Below are 27555 nucleotides of genomic sequence, written 5' to 3'. Positions count from 1 at the left end.
TTTAACCATAGTATTAACTGTGTTATATACAGTAGTGAAATATTACAGTTTAACCATAGTATTAACGGTGTTATATAGTGAAATATTGCAGTTTAACCATAGTATTAACTGTGTTATATAGTGAAATATTGCAGTTTAACCATAGTATTAACTGTGTTATATACAGTAGTGAAATATTACAGTTTAACCATAGTATTAACTGTGTTATATACAGTAGTGAAATATTGCAGTTTAACCATAGTATTAACTGTGTAATATAGTGAAATATTACAGTTTAACCATAGTATTAACTGTGTAATATAGTGAAATATTGCAGTTTAACCATAGTATTAACTGTGTTATATAGTGAAATATTGCAGTTTAACCATAGTATTAACTGTGTTATATAGTGAAATATTGCAGTTTAACCATAGTATTAACTGTGTTATATAGTGAAATATTGCAGTTTAACCATAGTATTAACTGTGTTAAATAGTGAAATATTGCAGTTTAACCATAGTATTAACTGTGTAATATAGTGAAATATTGCAGTTTAACCATAGTATTAACTGTGTTAAATAGTGAAATATTGCAGTTCAACCATAGTATTAACTGTGTTATATAGTGAAATATTGCAGTTTAACCATAGTATTAACTGTGTTATATAGTGAAATATTGCAGTTTAACCATAGTATTAACTGTGTTATATAGTGAAATATTGCAGTTTAACCATAGTATTAACTGTGTTATATAGTGAAATATTGCAGTTTAACCATAGTATTAACTGTGTTATATAGTGAAATATTGCAGTTTAACCATAGTATTAACTGTGTTATATAGTGAAATATTGCAGTTTAACCATAGTATTAACTGTGTTATATAGTGAAATATTGCAGTTTAACCATAGTATTAACTGTGTTATATAGTGAAATATTGCAGTTTAACCATAGTATTAACTGTGTTATATAGTGAAATATTGCAGTTTAACCATAGTATTAACTGTGTTATATAGTGAAATATTGCAGTTTAACCATAGTATTAACTGTGTTATATAGTGAAATATTGCAGTTTAACCATAGTATTAACTGTGTTATATAGTGAAATATTGCAGTTTAACCATAGTATTAACTGTGTTATATAGTGAAATATTGCAGTTTAACCATAGTATTAACTGTGTTATATAGTGAAATATTGCAGTTTAACCATAGTATTAACTGTGTTATATAGTGAAATATTGCAGTTTAACCATAGTATTAACGGTGTTATATAGTGAAATATTACAGTTTAACCATAGTATTAACTGTTATATACAGTAGTGAAATATTACAGTTTAACCATAGTATTAACTGTGTTATATGCAGTAGTGAAATATTGCAGTTTAACCATAGTATTAACTGTGTTATATAGTGAAATATTGCAGTTTAACCATAGTATTAACTGTTATATACAGTAGTGAAATATTACAGTTTAACCATAGTATTAACTGTGTAATATAGTGAAATATTGCAGTTTAACCATAGTATTAACTGTGTAATATAGTGAAATATTACAGTTTAACCATAGTATTAACTGTGTTATATAGTGAAATATTACAGTTTAACCATAGTATTAACTGTGTTATATAGTGAAATATTACAGTTTAACCATAGTATTAACTGTGTTATATAGTGAAATATTGCAGTTTAACCATAGTATTAACTGTGTTATATACAGTAGTGAAATATTACAGTTTAACCATAGTATTAACTGTGTTATATAGTGAAATATTGCAGTTTAACCATAGTATTAACTGTGTTATTTAGTGAAATATTACAGTTTAACCATAGTATTAACTGTGTTATATAGTGAAATATTACAGTTTAACCATAGTATTAACTGTGTTATATAGTGAAATATTGCAGTTTAACCATAGTATTAACAGTGTTATATAGTAAAATATTGCAGTTTAACCATAGTATTAACTGTGTTAAATAGTGAAATATTACAGTTTAACCATAGTATTAACTGTGTTATATAGTGAAATATTGCAGTTTAACCATAGTATTAACTGTGTTATATACAGTAGTGAAATATTACAGTTTAACCATAGTATTAACGGTGTTATATACAGTAGTGAAATATTACAGTTTAACCATAGTATTAACGGTGTTATATAGTGAAATATTGCAGTTTAACCATAGTATTAACTGTGTTATATACAGTAGTGAAATATTACAGTTTAACCATAGTATTAACGGTGTTATATAGTGAAATATTGCAGTTTAACCATAGTATTAACTGTGTTATATAGTGAAATATTGCAGTTTAACCATAGTATTAACTGTGTTATATACAGTAGTGAAATATTACAGTTTAACCATAGTATTAACTGTGTTATATACAGTAGTGAAATATTGCAGTTTAACCATAGTATTAACTGTGTAATATAGTGAAATATTACAGTTTAACCATAGTATTAACTGTGTAATATAGTGAAATATTGCAGTTTAACCATAGTATTAACTGTGTTATATAGTGAAATATTGCAGTTTAACCATAGTATTAACTGTGTTATATAGTGAAATATTGCAGTTTAACCATAGTATTAACTGTGTTATATAGTGAAATATTGCAGTTTAACCATAGTATTAACTGTGTTAAATAGTGAAATATTGCAGTTTAACCATAGTATTAACTGTGTAATATAGTGAAATATTGCAGTTTAACCATAGTATTAACTGTGTTAAATAGTGAAATATTGCAGTTCAACCATAGTATTAACTGTGTTATATAGTGAAATATTGCAGTTTAACCATAGTATTAACTGTGTTATATAGTGAAATATTGCAGTTTAACCATAGTATTAACTGTGTTATATAGTGAAATATTGCAGTTTAACCATAGTATTAACTGTGTTATATAGTGAAATATTGCAGTTTAACCATAGTATTAACTGTGTTATATAGTGAAATATTGCAGTTTAACCATAGTATTAACTGTGTTATATAGTGAAATATTGCAGTTTAACCATAGTATTAACTGTGTTATATAGTGAAATATTGCAGTTTAACCATAGTATTAACTGTGTTATATAGTGAAATATTGCAGTTTAACCATAGTATTAACTGTGTTATATAGTGAAATATTGCAGTTTAACCATAGTATTAACTGTGTTATATAGTGAAATATTGCAGTTTAACCATAGTATTAACTGTGTTATATAGTGAAATATTGCAGTTTAACCATAGTATTAACTGTGTTATATAGTGAAATATTGCAGTTTAACCATAGTATTAACTGTGTTATATAGTGAAATATTGCAGTTTAACCATAGTATTAACTGTGTTATATAGTGAAATATTGCAGTTTAACCATAGTATTAACTGTGTTATATAGTGAAATATTGCAGTTTAACCATAGTATTAACTGTGTTATATAGTGAAATATTACAGTTTAACCATAGTATTAACTGTGTTATATAGTGAAATATTGCAGTTTAACCATAGTGGTGTTATATAGTGAAATATTGCAGTTTAACCATAGTATTAACTGTGTTATATAGTGAAATATTATTGCAGTTTAACCATAGTATTAACTGTGTTATTAGTGAAATATTCAGTTTAACCATAGTATTAACTGTGTTATAGTAGTAGGAAATATTGCAGTTTAACCATAGTATTAACTGTGTAATATAGTGAAATATTGCAGTTTAACCATAGTATTAACTGTGTTATATAGTGAAATATTGCAGTTTAACCATAGTATTAACTGTGTTATATAGTGAAATATTGCAGTTTAACCATAGTATTAACTGTGTTATATAGTGAAATATTGCAGTTTAACCATAGTATTAACTGTGTTATATAGTGAAATATTGCAGTTTAACCATAGTATTAACTGTGTTATATAGTGAAATATTGCAGTTTAACCATAGTATTAACTGTGTTATATAGTGAAATATTGCAGTTTAACCATAGTATTAACTGTGTTATATAGTGAAATATTGCAGTTTAACCATAGTATTAACTGTGTTAAATAGTGAAATATTGCAGTTCAACCATAGTATTAACTGTGTTATATAGTGAAATATTGCAGTTTAACCATAGTATTAACTGTGTTATATAGTGAAATATTGCAGTTTAACCATAGTATTAACTGTGTTATATAGTGAAATATTGCAGTTTAACCATAGTATTAACTGTGTTATATAGTGAAATATTGCAGTTTAACCATAGTATTAACTGTGTTATATAGTGAAATATTGCAGTTTAACCATAGTATTAACTGTGTTATATAGTGAAATATTGCAGTTTAACCATAGTATTAACTGTGTTATATAGTGAAATATTGCAGTTTAACCATAGTATTAACTGTGTTATATAGTGAAATATTGCAGTTTAACCATAGTATTAACTGTGTTATATAGTGAAATATTGCAGTTTAACCATAGTATTAACTGTGTTATATAGTGAAATATTGCAGTTTAACCATAGTATTAACTGTGTTATATAGTGAAATATTGCAGTTTAACCATAGTATTAACTGTGTTATATAGTGAAATATTGCAGTTTAACCATAGTATTAACTGTGTTATATAGTGAAATATTGCAGTTTAACCATAGTATTAACTGTGTTATATAGTGAAATATTGCAGTTTAACCATAGTATTAACTGTGTTATATAGTGAAATATTGCAGTTTAACCATAGTATTAACTGTGTTATATAGTGAAATATTACAGTTTAACCATAGTATTAACTGTGTTATATAGTGAAATATTGCAGTTTAACCATAGTATTAACTGTGTTATATACAGTAGTGAAATATTGCAGTTTAACCATAGTATTAACTGTGTAATATAGTGAAATATTGCAGTTTAACCATAGTATTAACTGTGTAATATAGTGAAATATTGCAGTTTAACCATAGTATTAACTGTGTAATATAGTGAAATATTGCAGTTTAACCATAGTATTAACTGTGTTATATAGTGAAATATTACAGTTTAACCATAGTATTAACTGTGTTATATAGTGAAATATTGCAGTTTAACCATAGTATTAACTGTGTTATATAGTGAAATATTGCAGTTTAACCATAGTATTAACTGTGTTATATACAGTAGTGAAATATTGCAGTTTAACCATAGTATTAACTGTGTTATATAGTGAAATATTGCAGTTTAACCATAGTATTAACTGTGTTATATACAGTAGTGAAATATTGCAGTTTAACCATAGTATTAACTGTGTTAAATAGTGAAATATTACAGTTTAACCATAGTATTAACTGTGTTATATAGTGAAATATTACAGTTTAACCATAGTATTAACTGTGTTATATAGTGAAATATTGCAGTTTAACCATAGTATTAACTGTGTTATATAGTGAAATATTGCAGTTTAACCATAGTATTAACTGTGTTATATAGTGAAATATTGCAGTTTAACCATAGTATTAACTGTGTTAAATAGTGAAATATTGCAGTTTAACCATAGTATTAACTGTGTTATATAGTGAAATATTGCAGTTTAACCATAGTATTAACTGTGTTAAATAGTGAAATATTGCAGTTTAACCATAGTATTAACTGCAGTATTCAGCAGTGAGCTCTAAGTCATGACATGAACATAAAGCAGACAGACTAATGGGCCTTCCCCTTATTTCCATCCCTCCTCTTCTCTCTCCCTCCTTCCTCTTCCCTCCTCTTCTCTCTCTCCCTTCCTCCTCCCTCCCTCCTCCTCTTCTCTCTCCCTCCTTCCTCTTCCCTCCTCTTCTCTCTCTCCCTTCCTCCTCCCTCCCTCCTCCTCTTCTCTCTCCCTCCTTCCTCTTCCCTCCTCTTCTCTCTCTCCCTTCCTCCTCCCTCCCTCCTCTTCTCTCTCCCTTCCTCCTCCCTCCTCTTCTCTCTCCCTCCCTCCTCCTCTTCTCTCGCCCTTCCACCTTCCTCCTCTTCTCTCTCTCCCTTCCTCCTCCCTCCCTCCTCTTCTCTCTCCCTTCCTCCTCCCTCCTCTTCTCTCTCCCTCCTTCCTCCTCTTCTCTCGCCCTTCCACCTTCCTCCTCTTCTCTCTCTCCCTTCCTCCTCCCTCCCTCCTCTTCTCTCTCCCTCCTCCCTCCTTCCTCTTATCTCACTCTCTTCCTCCTCCCTCCCTCCCTCCTCTTCTCTCTCTCTCACCCTTCCTCCTCCCTCCGCCCTCTTCTCTCTCTCGCCCTTCCTCTTCCCTCCCTCCTCTTCTCCTCCTCCTCTCCGCCCTTCCTCCTCCCTCCCTCCCTCCTCTCTCTCTCCCACCCTTCCTCCTCCCTGCCTCCTCTCGCCCCCCTTCCTCCTCCCGCCCTCCCCTCCCTCCCTCCTCTCTCTCTCTCCACCCTTCCTCCTCTATCTCGCCCTTCCTCCTCCCTCCCTCCTCTTCTCTCTCTCGCCCTTCCTTACCCTTCCTCCTCCCTCCCGCCCTCCTCTTCTGTCTCTCTCTACCTTCCTCCTCCCTCCCTCTTCTCTCTCACCCTTCCTTCTCACTCCCTCCTCCTTCCCTCCTCTTCTCTCTTTCTCGACCTTCCTCCTCCCTCCCTCCTCTTCTCTCTCTCTACCTTTCTCCTCCCTCCCTCCTCCTCTCGCTCCCTCCTCTTCTCTCCCTTGCCCTCCCTCCCTCCCTCCTCTTCTCTCTCTCTCTTCTTCCTCCCTCCCTCCCTCCCTCCCTCCCTTCCTCCCTCTCTTCCAGACATCTACAAGCCAGCCGTATCTCACAGGGACCTAAACAGCAGGAATGTTCTAGTAAAGAATGATGGGACGTGTGTGATCAGTGACTTTGGTCTGTCCATGAAGCTGACGGGGAACAGACTGGTCAGGCCTGGAGAGGAGGAGAACGCTGCCATCAGTGAGGTGAGTCCCTGACCTCTAACCTCTAACCTCTAACCCCAGGTGGTCAGGCCTGGAGAGGAGGAGAACGCTGCCATCAGTGAGGTGAGTCCCTGACCTCTAACCTCTAACCTCTAACCCCAGGTGGTCAGGCCTGGAGAGGAGGAGAACGCTGCCATCAGCGAGATGAGTCCCTGACCTCTAACCTCTAACCCCAGGTGGGTCCAGTCCACTACATGGTTCTGGAGGGAGGGTTAGTGTAGTATTATAACCCTGGTTCTGTCTCTCTCCAGGTGGGTCCAGTCCACTACATGGTTCTGGAGGGAGGGTTAGTGTAGTATTATAACCCTGGTTCTGTCTCTCTCCAGGTGGGTCCAGTCCACTACATGGTTCTGGAGGGAGGGTTAGTGTAGTATTATAACCCTGGTTCTGTCTCTCTCCAGGTGGGTTCAGTCCACTACATGGTTCTGGAGGGAGGGTTAGTGTAGTATTATAACCCTGGTTCTGTCTCTCTCCAGGTGGGTCCAATCCACTACATGGTTCTGGAGGGAGGGTTAGTGTAGTATTATAACCCTGGTTCTGTCTCTCTCCAGGTGGGTCCAGTCCACTACATGGTTCTGGAGGGAGGGTTAGTGTAGTATTATAACCCTGGTTCTGTCTCTCTCCAGGTGGGTCCAGTCCACTACATGGTTCTGGAGGGAGGGTTAGTGTAGTATTATAACCCTGGTTCTGTCTCTCTCCAGGTGGGTACGGTCCGATACATGGCCCCAGAGGTTCTGGAAGGGGCGGTGAACCTGAGGGACTGTGAGTCGGCTCTGAAGCAGGTGGACATGTACGCCCTGGGGCTGATCTACTGGGAGACCTTCATGAGGTGTACTGACCTTTTCCCAGGTAATAACCCAGGTAATAACCCAGGTAATAACCCTGGGCCCCGTCTACTGGGAGACCTTCATGAGGTGTACTGACCTCTTCCCAGGTAATAACCCAGGTAATAACCCAGGTAATAACCCTGGGCCCCGTCTACTGGGAGACCTTCATGAGGTGTACTGACCTCTTCCCAGGTAATAACCCAGGTAATAACCCAGGTAATAACCCTGGGCCCCGTCTACTGGGAGACCTTCATGAGGTGTACTGACCTCTTCCCAGGTAATAACCCAGGTAATAACCCAGGTAATAACCCTGGGCCCCGTCTACTGGTAGACCTTCATGAGGTGTACTGACCTTTTCCCAGGTAATAACCCAGGTAATAACCCAGGTAATAACCCTGGGCCCCGTCTACTGGGAGACCTTCATGAGGTGTACTGACCTCTTCCCAGGTAATAACCCAGGTAATAACCCAGGTAATAACCCTGGGCCCCGTCTACTGGGAGACCTTCATGAGGTGTACTGACCTCTTCCCAGGTAATAACCCAGGTAATAACCCAGGTAATAACCCTGGGCCTCGTCTACTGGGAGACCTTCATGAGGTGTACTGACCTCTTCCCAGGTAATAACCCAGGTAATAACCCAGGTAATAACCCTGGGCCTCGTCTACTGGGAGACCTTCATGAGGTGTACTGACCTCTTCCCAGGTAATAACCCAGGTAATAACCCTGGGCCCCGTCTACTGGGAGACCTTCATGAGGTGTACGGACCTCTTCCCAGGTAATAACCCAGGTAATAACCCAGGTAATAACCCTGGGCCTCGTCTACTGGGAGACCTTCATGAGGTGTACTGACCTCTTCCCAGGTAATAACCCAGGTAATAACCCAGGTAATAACCCTGGGCCCCGTCTACTGGGAGACCTTCATGAGGTGTACTGACCTCTTCCCAGGTAATAACCCAGGTAATAACCCAGGTAATAACCCTGGGCCCCGTCTACTGGGAGACCTTCATGAGGTGTACTGACCTCTTCCCAGGTAATAACCCAGGTAATAACCCAGGTAATAACCCAGGGCCCCGTCTACTGGTAGACCTTCATGAGGTGTACTGACCTCTTCCCAGGTAATAACCCAGGTAATAACCCAGGTAATAACCCTGGGCCTCGTCTACTGGGAGACCTTCATGAGGTGTACTGACCTCTTCCCAGGTAATAACCCAGGTAATAACCCAGGTAATAACCCTGGGCCTCGTCTACTGGGAGACCTTCATGAGGTGTACTGACCTCTTCCCAGGTAATAACCCAGGTAATAACCCAGGTAATAACCCAGGTAATAACCCTGGGCCCCGTCTACTGGGAGACCTTCATGAGGTGTACTGACCTCTTCCCAGGTAATAACCCAGGTAATAACCCAGGTAATAACCCAGGTAATAACCCTGGGCCCCGTCTACTGGGAGACCTTCATGAGGTGTACTGACCTCTTCCCAGGTAATAACCCAGGTAATAACCCTGGGCCCCGTCTACTGGGAGACCTTCATGAGGTGTACTGACCTCTTCCCAGGTAATAACCCAGGTAATAACCCAGGTAATAACCCTGGGCCCCGTCTACTGGGAGACCTTCATGAGGTGTACTGACCTCTTCCCAGGTAATAACCCAGGTAATAACCCAGGTAATAACCCTGGGCCCCGTCTACTGGGAGACCTTCATGAGGTGTACTGACCTCTTCCCAGGTAATAACCCAGGTAATTACCCTGGGCCCCGTCTACTGGGAGACCTTCATGAGGTGTACTGACCTCTTCCCAGGTAATAACCCAGGTAATAACCCAGGTAATAACCCAGGTAATAACCCTGGGCCCCGTCTACTGGGAGACCTTCATGAGGTGTACTGACCTCTTCCCAGGTAATAACCCAGGTAATAACCCGAGGTAATAACCCAGGTAATAACCCTGGGCCCCGTCTACTGGGAGACCTTCATGAGGTGTACTGACCTCTTCCCAGGTAATAACCCAGGTAATAACCCAGGGCCTCGTCTACTGGGAGACCTTCATGAGGTGTACTGACCTTTTCCCAGGTAATAACCCAGGTAATAACCCAGGTATTACCCCTGGGCCTCGTCTACTGGGAGACCTTCATGAGGTGTACTGACCTCTTCCCAGGTAATAACCCAGGTAATAACCCAGGGCCTCGTCTACTGGGAGACCTTCATGAGGTGTACTGACCTCTTCCCAGGTAATAACCCAGGTAATAACCATGGTAATAACCCAGGTAATAACCCAGGGAATAACCCAGGTAATAATCCAGGTAATAACCCAGGTAATAACCCTGGGCCCCGTCTACTGGGAGACCTTCATGAGGTGTACTGACCTCTTCCCAGGCAGGTAGGAACACCAAACGCTGACCCTTTACCATCTAACCCCTTTAACCCTTAGGCCTGAGCCTCGTCTACTGGGGAGACCTTCATATGAGGTGTATCAAAAATGATCTATTATATCAAATCAAATGTATTTATATAGTCCTTCGTACATCAGCTGATATCTCAAAGTGCTGTACAGAAACACAGCCTAAAACCCCAAACAGCAAGCAATGCATGTGAAAGAAGCACGGTGGCTAAGAAAAACTCCCTAGGAAAAACTCCCTAGAAAGGCCAAAAACCTAGGAAGAAACCTAGAGAGGAACCAGGCTATGAGGGGTGGCCAGTCCTCTTCTGGCTGTGCAGGGTGGATATTATAACAGAACATGGTCAAGATGTTAAAATGTTCATAAATGACCAGCATGGTCAAATAATAATAATCATAGTAGTTGTCGAGGGTTCAACAAGTCAGGGTTCCATATTGACAAGATGGTTGACTGACTCCTCTAACAATGGAAATACATGTCCGCAAAGGTGAACGATTGTCACGATCGTCTAAAGGAGTAGACCAAGGCGCAGCCTACTTAAGAGTTCCACATGTTTAATAAATATGAAAACTCACCAAAACAATACAGATGAAGACGAAGCGTGACCTTCTGGGCTGCTCACAGGCAGCTACACAAGATCCCACAAAGCACAGGTGGGGGGGAAAAGGCTGCCTAAGTATGGTTCCTAATCAGAGACAACGATAAGACAGCTGCCACTGATTAGGAACCCTACTCGGCCCAAAACAAAGAAATACAAAAACATAGAAAAAGGAACATAGAACGCCCACCCAATGTAAACACCCTGGCCTAACCAAAATAAAGAACAAAAAAACCCCTCTCTATGGCCGGGGCCGTTACAGCGATAGGAGCGACGAGCGGAGATCAGGTGCGAACTTTCTAGAGATGGCAGATCAACACGACACAACTCCAATATACATCAGAAAGTATTCATACCCTTTAAGAATTATTCCACATTTTGTTGTTACAGCCTGAATTCAAAATTGATTAAATATATATTTTTCTCATCCATCTACACGCAATGCCCCCGTAATTACAAAGTGAAAACATGTTTTTGGAAATGTTAGCAAATTTATTGAAAATGAAATACAGAGATCTCATTTACGTAATTATTCCTATCCCCGAGTCGATATATGTTAGAATCACCTTTAGCAGCGATTACAGCTGTGAGTCTTTCTGGGTAATTCTCTAAGAGCTGTGAGTCTTTCTGGGTAATTCTCTAAGAGCTGTGAGTCTTTCTGGGTAATTCTCTAAGAGCTGTGAGTCTTTCTGGGTAATTCTCTAAGAGCTGTGAGTCTTTCTGGGTAATTCTCTAAGAGCTGTGAGGCTTTCTGGGTAAGTTTCTAAGAGCTTTCCACACCTGGATTGTGCAACATTTGCCCTTTTATTCTTTTCAGTATTCTTCAAGCTCTGTTAAACTGGTTGTTGATCGTTGCTAGACAAGCATTTTCAGGTCTCGCCATAGATTTTCAAGCAGATTTAAGTCAAAACTGTAACTCGGCCACTCAGGAACATTCACTGTCTTCTTGGTAACCAACTCCAGTGTAGATTTGAAGTTGTGCTTTACGTTATTGTCCTGCTGAAATGTGAATTAATCTGAACAAGGTTTTTCTCTAGGATTTTGCCTGTGTCTAGTTCCATTCTGTTTATTTTTTATCCTGGAAAACTCCCCAGTCTTTAACAATTACAAGCATACACATAACATGATGCAGACACCACTATGCTTGAAAATATAGAGAGGGGTACTCAGTAATGTGTTGTATTGTATTTGCCCCAAACATAACACTTTGTATTCAGGACAAAAAATGAGTTGCTTTGCCTATATCTTTGCAGTTTTATTTTTAGTGCCTTGTTGCAAACAGGATGCATGTTTTTGAATGTTTTTATTCTGTACAGGCTTCCTTCTTTTCACTCTGTCATTTAGGTTAGTATAGTGGAGTAACTACAATGTTGTTGATCCATCCTCAGTGTTCTCCCATTACAGCCATTAAACTCTGTAACTGTTTTAAATTCACCATTGACCTCATGGTAAAATCCCTGAGCGGTTTCCTTCCTCTCCGGCAACTGAGTTAGGAAGGATGCCTTTATCTTTGTAGTGACTGGGTGTATTGATACACCATCCAAAGGGTAATTAATAACTTCACCATGCTCAAAGGGATATTCAATGTCTGCTATTTAAAAAAAAAATAATTGTACCCATCTACCAATTGGTGCCCTTCTTTGCGAGGCATTGAAAAACCTCCCTGGTCTTTGTGGTAGAATCTGTGTTTGAAATTCACTGCTCGACTGAGGGACCTCACAGATAATTATATGAGAGATGAGGTAGTCATTAAAAAATTAAGTTAAACACAAACATGCAACTTATTATGTGACTTGATAAAGCACAATTTTAATCCTGAACTTATTTATTCTTGCCATAACAAAGAAGTTGAATACTTATTGATTCAAAAAATGTCTGCTTTTAATTTGTAAAAAATGTCTAAAAACATAATTCCACTTTGACATTATGGGGTATTGTGATGTCATTATGGGGTATTGTGATGTCATTATGGGGTATTGTGATGTCATTATGGGGTATTGTGATGTCATTATGGGGTATTGTGATGTCATTATGGGGTATTGTGACGTCATTATGGGGTATTGTGATGTCATTATGGGGTAATTGTGTGTTGGCCAGTGACACAAAATCTCAATTTAATAGATTTTCAATTCAGGCTGTAACAACAACAAAATGTGGAAAAAGTCAAGGGGTGAGAATACTTTCTGAAGGCGCTGTAAATACACAGTGAGTAAAGAATGTTCTAGAAACAGAATATGAGGTGACCAGCATTCCATGGGTGTTTCTCAATACGCACCCTACCGTGCTCTCCCTTGACTCACTGGGTGTTTCTCAATACGCGTACTACCGTGCTCTCCCTTGACTCACTGGGTGTTTCTCAATACGCGTACTACCGTGCTCTCCCTTGACTCACTGGGTGTTTCTCAATACGCGTACTACCGTGCTCCACACTCTCATGCTCCGAGTGTATTCTCTGAGGACGTTCTCTGAGGAAGTGGAGTGTGGGGATAAAACATTACATTTCAGTAGCGCTTGCACTCGCCCTACTGTATTACACTGCATCTGCCCTGAACTGAACTTTCTTCCAGCCAGGACAATGACAACAATAGAGACTAAACAAGATATACACAAAGCAAATGTTTTACGTCATAATTATCAGCTAGATATACAGTACCAGTCTTCTTCTTATTGGTGTCCTTTAGTAGTGGTTTCTGTGCAGCAATTTGACCATGAAGGCCTGATTCACGCAGTCTCCTCTGAACAGTTGATGTTGAGATGTGTCTGTTACTTGAACTCTGTGAAGCATTTATTTGGGCTGCAATTTCTGAGGCTGGTAACTCTAATGAACTTATCCTCTGCAGCAGAGGTAACTCTGGGTCTTCCTTTCCTGTGGCGGTCCTCATGAGAGCCAGTTTCATCATAGCGCTTGATGGTTTTTGCGACTCCCGACCTTAACCCCCTTCTCTGTCAGTGTGTGTAGGTCTAGCTTGACTCTCTGTGTCCTCCAGGAGAGATAGTAATGTTGATATTGTGTCCTCCAGGAGAGATGGTAATGTTGATATTGTGTCCTCCAGGAGAGATGGTAATGTTGATATTGTGTTCTCCAGGAGAGATGGTAATGTTGATATTGTGTCCTCCAGGAGAGATGGTAATGTTGATATTGTGTCCTCCAGGAGAGATGGTAATGTTGATATTGTGTTTTCCAGGAGAGATGGTAATGTTGATATTGTGTCCTCCAGGAGAGATGGTAATGTTGATATTGTGTTCTCCAGGAGAGATGGTAATGTTGATATTGTGTCCTCCAGGAGAGATGGTAATGTTGATATTGTGTTCTCCAGGAGAGATGGTAATGTTGATATTGTGTCCTCCAGGAGAGATGGTAATGTTGATATTGTGTCCTCCAGGAGAGATGGTAATGTTGATATTGTGTCCTCCAGGAGAGATGGTAATGTTGATATTGTGTCCTCCAGGAGAGATGGTAATGTTGATATTGTGTTCTCCAGGAGAGATGGTAATGTTGATATTGTGTCCTCCAGGAGAGATGGTAATGTTGATATTGTGTTCTCCAGGAGAGATGGTAATGTTGATATTGTGTCCTCCAGGAGAGATGGTAATGTTGATATTGTGTCCTCCAGGAGAGATGGTAATGTTGATATTGTGTCCTCCAGGAGAGATGGTAATGTTGATATTGTGTCCTCCAGGAGAGATGGTAATGTTGATATTGTGTCCTCCAGGAGAGATGGTAATGTTGATATTGTGTTCTCCAGGAGAGATGGTAATGTTGATATTGTGTCCTCCAGGAGAGATGGTAATGTTGATATTGTGTCCTCCAGGAGAGATGGTAATGTTGATATTGTGTCCTCCAGGAGAGATGGTAATGTTGATATTGTGTCCTCCAGGAGAGGCGGTGCCTGACTACCAGATGGTGTTCCAGGCAGAGGCAGGGAACCACCCTTCCTTTGAGGACATGCAGGTGCTGGTGTCCAGGGAGAAAGAGAGGCCCAAGTTCCCCGAGGCCTGGAAGGGGAACAGCCTGGTGAGGCTGACTGCTATTGTCCTGCCCTTACATGTGTGTTTGGCCTCGCTCCTAACCTCTCTCCTAAACTCTCTCCTAGACTCTTTCCTAGCCTCGCTCCTAACCTCTCCCTTAACCTCTCTCCTAACCTCGCTCCTATCTCTCTCCTAACCTCTCTCCTAACCTCACTCTAACCTCTCTCCTAGCCTCGCTCCTAACCTCTCTCCTAACCTCTCTCCTAACCTCTCCTTAACCTCTCTCCTAACCTCTCTCCTAACCTCGCTCCTAACCTCGCTCCTAACCTCACTCCTAACCTCTCGCCTAACCTCTCTCCTAACCTCGCTCCTAACCTCTCTCCTAACCTCGCTCCTAACCTCTCTCCTAACCTCGCTCCTAATCTCTCTCCTAATCTCTCTCCTAACCTCGCTCCTAACCTCTCTCCTAACCTCGCTCCTAACTTCGCTTCAAGCCTCGCTCTGAGCCTCGCTTCGAACTTCACTCCCAGCCTCTTTCCTAGCCTCGCTCCTAGCCTCGCTCCTAGCCTCGCTCCTAGCTTCGCCCCTAACCTCACTCCTAGCCTCTTTCCTAGCCTCGCTCCGAGTCTCGCCCCTAGCCTCGCTCCTAGCCTCGCTCCTAGCCCCTTTCCGAGTCTCGCTCCTAGCCTCTTTCCTAGCCTCGCTCCTAGCCTCTTGCCGAGCCTCACTCCTAATCTCGCTCCTAGCCTCACTCCGAGCCTCTCTCCTAGCCTCTCTCCTAGTCACTTTCCAAAACTCTCTCCTAAACTCTCTCCTAGCCTCGCTCCTAACCTCGCTCCTAGCCTCTCTCCTAGCCTCGCTCCTAGCCTCTTTCCGATCCTCTCTCCTAGTCACTTTCCAAAACTCTCTCCTAAACTCTCTCCTAGCCTCGCTCCTAGCCTCTCTCCTAGCCTCTCTCCTAGCCTCGCTCCTAGCCTCTTTCCGATCCTCTCTCCTAGCCTCGCTCCTAGCCTCTCTCCTAGCCTCTCTCCTAGCCTCTTTCCTAGCCTCGCTCCTAGCCTCGCTCCTAGCCTCTCTCCTAGCCTCTCTCCTAGCCTCTCTCCTAGCCTCTTTCCTAGCCTCGCTCCTAGCCTCGCTCCTAAACTCGCTCCTAGCCTCGCTCCTAGCCTCGCTCCTAGCCTCTCTCCTAGCCTCACTCCTAGCCTCTCTCCTAGCCTCGCTCCTAGCCTCACTCCTAGCCTCACTCCGAGCCGCTCTCCTAATCTCGCTCCTAGCCTCTCTCCTAGCCTCGCTCCTAGCCTCGCTCCTAGCCTCGCTCCTAGCCTCTCTCCTAGCCGCTCTCCTAGTCTCTTTCCGAGCCTCTCTCTTAACCTCTCTCCTAGCCTCGCTCCTAGCCTCTTTACTAGTCTCTTTCCTAGACTCGTATCCTAGCCTCGCTCCTAACCTCTCTCCTATTCTCGCTCCTAACCTCTCTCCTAGCCTCTCTCCTAGCCTCTCTCCTAGCCTCGCTCCTAGCCTCGCTCCTAGCCTCGCTCCTAGCCTCTCTCCTAGCCTCTCTCCTAACCTCTCTCCTAGCCTCGCTCCTAGCCTCTCTCCTAGCCTCTCTCCTATTTCCTTTCCTATCCTCGCTCCTAGACTCGCTCCTAACCTCGCTCCTAGCCTCGCTCCTAGCCTCTCTCCTAGCCTCTCTCCTAGCCTCGCTCCTAACCTCGCTCCTAACCTCGCTCCTAGCCTCTCTCCTAGTCTCTCTCCTAGCCTCGCTCCTAACCTCTCTCCTAGCCTCGCTCCTATCCTCGCTCCTAGCCTCGCTCCTAGCCTCTCTCCTAGCCTCTCTCCTAACCTCGCTCCTATCCTCGCTCCTATCCTCTCTCCTAGCCTCTCTCCTAGCCTCTCTCCTAGCCTCTTTCCTAGCCTCGCTCCTAGCCTCGCTCCTAAACTCGCTCCTAGCCTCGCTCCTAGCCTCGCTCCTAGCCTCTCTCCTAGTCTCACTCCTAGCCTCGCTCCTAGCCTCTTGCCGAGCCTCTCTCCTAGGCTCTTTCCGAGCCTCTCTCCTAATCTCGCTCCTAGCCTCGCTCCTAGCCTCGCTCCTAGCCTCTCTCCTAGTCTCTCTCCTAGCCTCGCTCCTAACCTCTCTCCTAGCCTCGCTCCTATCCTCGCTCCTAGCCTCGCTCCTAGCCTCTCTCCTAGCCTCTCTCCTAACCTCTCTCCTAGCCTCGCTCCTAGCCTCGCTCCTAGCCTCTTTCCTAGTCTCTTTCCTAGACTCGTATCCTAGCCTCGCTCCTAACCTCTCTCCTATCCTCGCTCCTAACCTCTCTCCTAGCCTCTCTCCTAGCCTCTCTCCTAGCCTCGCTCCTAGCCTCGCTCCTAGCCTCGCTCCTAGCCTCGCTCCTAACCTCTCTCCTAGCCTCTCTCCTAACCTCTCTCCTAGCCTCGCTCCTAGCCTCTCTCCTAGCCTCTCTCCTAGCCTCTCTCCTATTTCCTTTCCTATCCTCGCTCCTAGCCTCGCTCCTAGCCTCACTCCTAGCCTCTCTCCTAGCCTCTCTCCTAGCCTCACTCCTAGCCTTTCTCCTAGCCTCTTGCCGAGCCTCTCTCCTAAACCTCGCTCCTAGCCTCTCTCCTAGCCTCGCTCCTAGCCTAGCTCCTAGCCTCGCTCCTAGCCTCTCTCCTAGCCTCTCTCCTAGTCTCTCTCCTAGCCTCGCTCCTAGCCTCGCTCCTAGCCTCGCTCCTAGCCTCTTTCCTAGACTCGTATCCTATCCTCGCTCCTAACCTCTCTCCTAGCCTCGCTCCTCTCCCTCATTGAACTCATCAGAAAGGTGAAGCTGAAGGTGTAACCTAAATGCTGATCTTCCTCCATTCTGGTTTCACCTGGCGAGACCCCTTTAATCAATGCAGACGAAAGGGGAGGAGAGTAATTGAGATGTAGAGTAATTGAGAATAGGATTTGAGATGTGTGATTTACGATCCCTCCTCCTCTCCTCCCAGGCGGTTCGTTCCCTGAAGGAGACCATGGAGGACTGTTGGGACCAGGATGCTGAGGCCAGGCTGACGGCTCAGTGTTCAGAGGAGCGAATGGCTGAACTCCTGCTGATCTGGGACCGGACCAAGTCCGTCAGCCCCACGGTTAACCCCATGACCACCACACTGCAGAACGAGAGGTGAACACACACACACGCACGCACACACACACACACACACACGCACACGCGCACACGCACACACACACACACACACACACACACACACACACACACACACACACACACACATACGCACACGCACACGCATACACACACACACACAGGACCAAGTCTGTCAGTCAGGTGAATAGCTACGTAGCATGTAGACCTTACTGTAGCATGTAGTCCTTACTGTAGCATGTAGGCCTTATTGTATAATCACATCTCAGCTAGTTGTGTAGCTACGTAGGCATGTAGGCCTTACTGTAGCATGTAGGCCTTACTGTAGCATGTAGGCCTTACTGTAGCATGTAGGCCTTACTGTAGCATGTACGCCTTACTGTATAATCACATCTCAGCTAGTTGTGTAGCTACGTAGCATGTAGGCCTTACTGTAGCATGTAGACCTTACTGTAGCATGTAGGCCTTACTGTAGCATGTAGTCCTTACTGTAGCATGTAGGCCTTACTGTAGCATGTAGGCCTTACTGTATAATCACATCTCAGCTAGTTGTGTAGCTACGTAGCATGTAGGCCTTACTGTAGCATGTAGGCCTTACTGTAGCATGTAGGCCTTACTGTAGCATGTAGGCCTTACTGTATAATCACATCTCAGCTAGTTGTGTAGCTACGTAGCAAGTAGGCCTTACTGTAGCATGTAGACCTTACTGTAGCATGTAGGCCTTACTGTAGCATGTACGCCTTACTGTAGCATGTAGGCCTTACTGTAGCATGTAGACCTTACTGTAGCATGTAGGCCTTACTGTAGCATGTAGGCCTTACTGTAGCATGTAGGCCTTACTGTAGCATGTAGACCTTACTGTAGCATGTAGGCCTTACTGTAGCATGTAGACCTTACTGTAGCATGTAGACCTTACTGTATAATCACATCTCTCAGCTAGTTGTGTAGCTACGTAGCATGTAGGCCTTACTGTAGCATGTAGGCCTTACTGTATAATCACATCTCTCAGCTAGTTGTGTAGCTACGTAGCATGTAGGCCTTACTGTAGCATGTAGGCCTTACTGTAGCATGTAGGCCTTACTGTATAATCACGTCTCTCAGCTAGTTGTGTAGCTACGTAGCATGTAGACCTTACTGTAGCATGTAGGCCTTACTGTAGCATGTAGGCCTTACTGTATAATCACATCTCTCAGCTAGTTGTGTAGCTACGTAGCATGTAGGCCTTACTGTAGCATGTAGGCCTTACTGTATAATCACATCTCAGCTAGTTGTGTAGCTACGTAGCATGTAGGCCTTACTGTAGCATGTAGGCCTTACTGTATAATCACATCTCTCAGCTAGTTGTGTAGCTACGTAGCATGTAGACCTTACTGTAGCATGTAGGCCTTACGGTAGCATGTAGGCCTTACTGTAGCATGTAGGCCTTACTGTAGCATGTAGGCCTTACTGTATAATCACATCTCTCAGCTAGTTGTGTAGCTACGTAGTATGTAGGCCTTACTGTAGCATGTAGGCCTTACTGTATAATCACATCTCAGCTAGTTGTGTAGCTACGTAGCATGTAGGCCTTACTGTAGCATGTAGGCCTTACTGTATAATCACATCTCTCAGCTAGTTGTGTAGCTACGTAGCATGTAGGCCTTACTGTAGCATGTAGGCCTTACTGTATAATCACATCTCAGCTAGTTGTGTAGCTACGTAGCATGTAGGCCTTACTGTAGCATGTAGGCCTTACTGTATAATCACATCTCTCAGCTAGTTGTGTAGCTACGTAGCATGTAGGTCTTACTGTAGCATGTAGGCCTTACGGTAGCATGTAGGCCTTACTGTAGCATGTAGGCCTTACTGTAGCATGTAGGCCTTACTGTATAATCACATCTCTCAGCTAGTTGTGTAGCTACGTAGCATGTAGGCCTTACTGTAGCATGTAGGCCTTACTGTAGCATGTAGGCCTTACTGTATAATCACATCTCTCAGCTAGTTGTGTAGCTACGTAGCATGTAGGCCTTACTGTAGCATGTAGGCCTTACTGTATAATCACATCTCAGCTAGTTGTGTAGCTACGTAGCATGTAGGCCTTACTGTAGCATGTAGGCCTTACTGTATAATCACATCTCTCAGCTAGTTGTGTAGCTACGTAGCATGTAGGCCTTACTGTAGCATGTAGGCCTTACGGTAGCATGTAGGCCTTACTGTAGCATGTAGGCCTTACTGTAGCATGTAGGCCTTACTGTATAATCACATCTCTCAGCTAGTTGTGTAGCTACGTAGCATGTAGACCTTACTGTAGCATGTAGGCTTTACTGTATAATCACATCTCAGCTAGTTGTGTAGCTACGTAGCATGTAGGCCTTACGGTATAATCACATCTCTCAGCTAGTTGTGTAGCTACGTAGCATGTAGGCCTTACTGTAGCATGTAGGCCTTACTGTATAATCACATCTCAGCTAGTTAAAGGGATAGGTCTGGATTTTGGGATATGCCCTTTATCTACTTCCCCAGAGGCAGATGAACTCGTGGATACCATTTTTATGGCAGCGTTCAGTTTGAAGGAATTTGCTAACTGGCGTTAGCGCAAATAGTTATTGAGCTAATGCTTGTTAGCATCGGCTTGCAAAACTACTTTGTACCTTCCTTCATACTGGACCCAGAGACATAAACATGGTTTAAAACTTTGATTTGATATGATCTGACTCTGGGGAAGCAGATAAAGAAAGGGCTTTTATTGCCAGAATCCCGAACTATCCCTTTAATACACATCAACATAAAGTAGAGCTGCTTATATGACTGTTTAACCACCTTCCATCTACTTGCCTCTAACAGGAACCTGTCTCACAGCCGCAGGGGTCCTAAAGTCAGCCCTTACCCCGACTACTCCTCCTCCTCCTACATCGAGGACCACGAGGGCCACACAGTGAAAAATTTCCCCGTTGGAGACACCTCTATGTCGTGGACCTCCTCCATCGGCATCCTAGGGGGAAGCAACAGTGCCCCCGCAGGCCCAGAGAAGAACCGGAACTCCATCAACGCCGAGCGTCAGCAGGCCCGTCTGCCCGGCCCGGAGAGCAGCGGCGCCAGCCTCTCCACCACCACGGGGTTCACTCCCAACACCGTCATGACCTCCATCTCTGAGTCAGGACACGGGGAGGACTCCTCCAGCACGCTAGGTACAATTATTACTAGATTATATTATTCTATTTATATATGATATTATTATATTATTCATTTATATATTATATTATTATAGTTATATTTATATATTATTATATTTATATATTATTATATTTATATATGATATTATTATATTTATATATGTTATTATATTTATATATTATTATATTATTATATTTATATATTATATTATTATATTTATATATTATATTATTATATTTATATATTATATTTATATTATTATATTTATATATGATATTATTCTATTTATATATTATATTATTATATTTATATATTATATTATTATATTTATATATTATATTTATATTATTATATTTATATATGATATTATTATATTTATATATTATATTATTCTATTTAAATATTATATTTATATTATTATATTTATATATGATATTATTATATTTATATATTATTATATTTATATATTATATTTATATATTATTATATTTATATATTATATTATTATATTTATATATTATATTTATATTATTATATTTATATATGATATTATTATATTTATATATTATTATATTTATATATTATATTTATATATTATTATATTTATATATTATATTATTATATTTATATATTATATTATTATATTTATATATTATTATATTTATATATTATATTTATATATTATTATATTTATATATTATATTATTATATTTATATATTATTATATTTATATATTATTATATTTATATATTATATTTATGTATTATTATATTTATATATTATATTATTATATTTATATATTATATTTATATTATTATATTTATATATTATTATATTTATATATTATATTATTATATTTATATATTATTATATTTATATATTATATTATTATAATTATATATTATATTATTATATTTATATATTATTATATTTATATATTATATTTATATATTATTATATTATTAGATTTATATATTATATTATTATATTATTATATTTATATATTATTATATTATTATATTTATATATTATATTATTATATTTATATATTATTATATTATTATAATTATATATTATATTATTATATTTATATATTATTATATTTATATATTATATTTATATATTATATTTATATATTATATTTATATATTATTATATTTATATATTATATTATTATATTTATATATTATTATATTTATATATTATATTATTATATTTATATATTATATTATAATTATATATTATATTATTATATTTATATATTATTATATTTATATATTATATTATTATAATTATATATTATATTATTATATTTATATATTATTATATTATTATATTTATATATTATATATTATATTTATATATTATTATATTTATATATTATATTATTATATTTATATATTATATATTATTATATTTATATATTATTATATTTATATATTATTATATTTATATATTATATATTATTATATTATTATATTTATATATTATATTATTATATTTATATATTATATATTATTACATTTATATATTATTATATTTATATATTATTATATTTATATATTATATATTATTATATTTATATATTTATATATTATATATTATTATATTATATATTATTATATTTATATATTATATATTATATTTATATATTATTATATTTATATATTATATTATTATATTTATATATTATATATTATTATATTTATATATTATTATATTTATATATTATTATATTTATATATTATATATTATTATATTTATATATTATTATGTTTATATATTATATATTATTATATATTATTATGTTTATATATTATATATTATTATATTTATATTTTATTATATTTATATATTATATATTATTATATTTATATATTATTATGTTTATATATTATATATTATTATATTTATATATTATTATGTTTATATATTATATATTATTATATTTATATATTATTATGTTTATATATTATATATTATTATATTTATATATTATTATATTTATATATTATTATGTTTATATATTATATATTATTATATTTATATATTATTATGTTTATATATTATATATTATTATATTTATATATTATATTATTAGAATTATATATTATATTATTATATTTATATATTATTATATTTATATATTATATTTATATATTATTATATTTATATATTATATATTATTATATTTATATATTGTTTATTAGGTACTGGAAATAGGGATACACATTTCAGCCCATTTGGCTGCCGACTAACCCACCCTCATTACTGGTCACATTTTTTTCCAAACGGTAAAATGACGTGACCAAAAGAAAGCACAATGCATGCATACAAGGAACAGACAATTTTTCATTAAGAGTTTAATGAGCAATAGCAAGCCTGTCATCTTCCAGTCAAAAGGCTATAACCTATTATTCAGCATGGAACTCCTGTAATGAAGCAGCTAATAAAACCTCATTTTCAAACATTTGCCAAAAATGCAATTGGAGGGAAAACACAGTTCTAAACAGTACACAAGATGCTAGCAGTGGTAGACTATTCCTCTCCTCTAACTAGTCTCTCTGTATGCTGTCTGACAGGTGGTAATCTTCTCCACTAAATCAAATCAAATGTTATTGATCACATACACATGGTTAACAGTGCATTAATATCTAACAAGTAATCTGGACGGCTGACGATCAGATTATTACATCTGGGACCGCCGACGATCAGATTATTACGTCTGGGACGGCTGACGATCAGATTATTACGTCTGGGACGGCTGACGATCAGATTATTACATCTGGGACGGCTGACGATCAGATTATTACATCTGGGACGGCTGACGATCAGATTATTACATCTGGGACGGCTGACGATCAGATTATTACGTCTGGGACGGCTGACGATCAGATTATTACATCTGGGACGGCTGACGATCAGATTATTACGTCTGGGACGGCTGACGATCAGATTATTACATCTGGGACGGCTGACGATCAGTTATTACATCTGGGACGGCTGACGATCAGATTATTACATCTGGGACCGCAGACGATCAGATTATTACGTCTGGGACGGCCGACGATCAGATTATTACATCTGGGACGGCTGACGATCAGATTATTACATCTGGGACGGCTGACGATCAGATTATTACATCTGGGACGGCTGACGATCAGATTATTACATCTGGGACGGCTGACGATCAGATTATTACATCTGGGACGGCTGACGATCAGATTATTACATCTGGGACGGCTGACGATCAGATTATTACATCTGGGACCGCTGACGATCAGATTATTACATCTGGGACGGCTGACGATCAGATTATTACATCTGGACGGCTGACGATCAGATTATTACGTCTGGGACGGCTGACGATCAGATTATTACATCTGGGACGGCTGACGATCAGATTATTACATCTGGGACGGCTGACGATCAGATTATTACGTCTGGACCGCTGACGATCAGATTATTACATCTGGGACGGCTGACGATCAGATTATTACGTCTGGACGGCTGACGATCAGATTATTACGTCTGGGACGGCTGACGATCAGATTATTACATCTGGGACGGCTGACGATCAGATTATTACGTCTGGGACGGCTGACGATCAGATTATTACATCTGGGACGGCTGACGATCAGATTATTACATCTGGGACGGCTGACGATCAGATTATTACGTCTGGACCGCTGACGATCAGATTATTACATCTGGGACGGCTGACGATCAGATTATTACATCTGGGACGGCTGACGATCAGATTATTACATCTGGGACGGCTGACGATCAGATTATTACGTCTGGACCGCTGACGATCAGATCATTACATCTGGGACGGCTGACGATCAGATTATTACATCTGGGACGGCTGACGATCAGATTATTACGTCTGGGACGGCTGACGATCAGATCAAATGTTATTGGTCACATACACATATTTAGTAGTTATTGTTGTTGCTGGGCAGTGAAATCAGTTTTTTTCTATTTTTATAGTTAATGTTTCTTGACTGTTTGTTCACGCTGATGCCAGGCCGTCGTTGGAAATAAGAATTTGTTTTTAATTGACTCGCCTGGATAAATAAAGTTTACAAAAATAGAATAATAATACTAATAATTGACTAACCAATTTCCCCTTCGTGGATTAAACCTTTACACTCGTGAGTCCTATATGGGATAGGGCCAAATGTAAACGTTTCTACAGGAGACATATGAAACTCATCACAGTGTTAGTAACTAAACTAGTCTGGAGACGATTGGTGAGACGATCAGACTAAAGGTGAGGACAACGGTTCGTTCCCCTGACAAGACGGAATCCATTGCACAGTTGATTTTTTATAGGTATTTTATATTTACTCTACTTTTCACAGCATTTGTTGATAACGACAACTGAAGATACTCTGGATACAGATTCAGTAACATTTGAAGAATATTCATGACGAGGGATTTGAGTGAGAGGACTAACTGATGTCGCAGTTCCTTAGTTATTTCAATGCACTTTTATGACTCAAGGAGTCAAGTCATCTTCTACTACAAGTTGTCTTGTTGATCTCTCCTCGCTGGGCCGTTTTATGAACTAGAGCGAACACACCGGTAGTTGTTTACACGCGATCCAAAATACATCCCGTTATAAATCACAGTCCGGGTCAGGCGGGCATCATTTGAAAGTCTGTTATATCGCCAACGTGACTAGCTAGTTTTCTTCACAGTAGACAAACACAGGCTCATTCTGTTCAGAACAATCCAGGGTATGACTCCATGTCATTTGGTAACTGTACAAACACAGGCTCATTCTGTTCAGAACAACCCAGGGTATGACTCCATGACATCTGGTGAAGTTTTAGGATATGGAAATGTGAAGTGCACATTTATACACGCGGATGATTGGCTTGCTTGTATTTACCGTAATTTCCGGACTATTGAGCGCACCTGAATATAAGCCGCACCCGCTGAATTTAAAAAATATATATATTATTTTGAACATAAATAAGCCGCACATGTCTATAAGCCGCAGGTGCCTACCGGTACATTGAAACAAATTAACTTCACACAGGCTTTAACGAAACACGGCTTGTAACAAAAAATACAAAATTAGCAGTAAACAGTAGCCTACCAAGAAAGTCATTGGTATCTTCCTTCTCCTGTGCACTGAAACCATCTCCTTTGGTGTCGGAGTGGAATAGCCTCAGAATTGCTTCATCCGATATTGGATCGTTTTCATTGTCGCTCTCGTCACTTTCATTTCAAAATCCATATATTAGCCGCGTCATTGTTTAAGCCGCGAGGTTCAAAGCGTGGGAAAAAAGTTGCGGCTTATTGCGGTATTTATTATTATTTTTATTTTATTTTATTTCACCTTTATTTAACCAGGTAGGCCAGTTGAGAACAAGTTCTCATTTACAACTGCGACCTGGCCAAGATAAAGCAAAGCAGTTGGACAACATACAACAACACAGAGTTACACATGGAGTAAAACAAACATACAGTCAATAATACAGTAGAAAAATAAGTCTATATACAATGTGAGCAAATTAGTTGAGATAAGGGAGGTAAAGGCAAAAAAGGCCATGGTGGCAAAGTAAATACAATATAGCAAGTAAAACACTGGAATGGTAGATTTGTAGTAGAAGAAAGTGCAAAGTAGAAATAGAAATAATGGGGTGCAAAGGAGCAAAATAAATAAATAAATACAGTAGGGGAAGAGGTAGTTGTTTTGGCTAAATTATAGATGGGCTATGTACAGGTGCAGTGATCTGTGAGCTGCTCTGACAGCTGGTGCTTAAAGCTAGTGAGGGAGATAAGTGTTTCCAGTTTCAGAGATTTTTGTAGTTCGTTCCAGTCATTGGCAGCAGAGAACTGGAAGGAAAGACGACCAAAGGAGGTGTTGGCTTTGGGGGTGACCAGAGAGATATACCTGCTGGAGCGCGTGCTACAGGTGGGTGCTGCTATGGTGACCAGCGAGCTGAGATAAGGGGGGGCTTTACCTAGTAGATGACCTGGAGCCAATGGGTTTGGCGACGAATATGTAACGAGGGCCAGCCAACGAGAGCGTACAGGTCGCAGTGGTGGGTAGTATATGGGGCTTTGGTGACAAAACGGATGGCACTGTGATAGACTGCATCCAGCTTGTTGAGTAGAGTGTTGGAGGCTATTTTGTAGATGACATCGCCGAAGTCGAGGATCGGTAGTCAGTTTCACGAGGGTATGTTTGGCAGCATGAGTGAAGGATGCTTTGTTGCGAAATAGGAAGCCAATTCTAGATTTTATTTTGGATTGGAGATGCTTAATGTGAGTCTGGAAGGAGAGTTTACAGTCTAGCCAGACACCTAGGTATTTGTAGTTGTCCACATATTCTAAGTCAGAACCGTCCAGCGTAGTGATGCTGGACAGGCGGGCAGGTGCGGGAAGCGATTGGTTGAAGAGCATGCATTTAGTTTTACTAGCGTTTAAGAGCAGTTGGAGGCCACGGAAGGAGAGTTGTATTGCAATGAAGCTCGTCTGGAGCTTTATTCTAATCCAATACGTCTCTTCTTTCGAAATATGTTATATATACAAAAGTATGTGGACACCTCTTCAAAGTGGATCCGGCTATTTCAGCCACACCCTTTGCTGATAGGTGTATAAAATCGAGCACAC

General features: G+C 39.5%; 1 protein-coding gene across 1 annotated transcript in view; it reads left to right on the top strand.

Annotated features, from left to right (window-relative positions):
* Nucleotides 1-27555, top strand: part of LOC106592342 (uncharacterized) — a 126717-nt gene that overhangs the window by 80966 nt on the left and 18196 nt on the right. The window contains exons 6-10 of the mRNA XM_082969250.1: nt 6671-6831; nt 7551-7698; nt 14542-14678; nt 17615-17787; nt 20593-20936. Coding sequence (XP_082825376.1) covers nt 6671-6831; nt 7551-7698; nt 14542-14678; nt 17615-17787; nt 20593-20936 — 963 coding nt within the window. The remainder of the gene's footprint in view (nt 1-6670; nt 6832-7550; nt 7699-14541; nt 14679-17614; nt 17788-20592; nt 20937-27555) is intronic.

Source organism: Salmo salar, chromosome 25 (genome assembly GCF_965601325.2).
Source record: "Salmo salar chromosome 25, fSalSal1, whole genome shotgun sequence".
Lineage (NCBI taxonomy): Eukaryota > Metazoa > Chordata > Actinopteri > Salmoniformes > Salmonidae > Salmo > Salmo salar.
The sequence above is the reverse complement of the archived record's forward strand: the minus strand, read 5'-3'. Positions and strand labels throughout refer to the sequence as shown.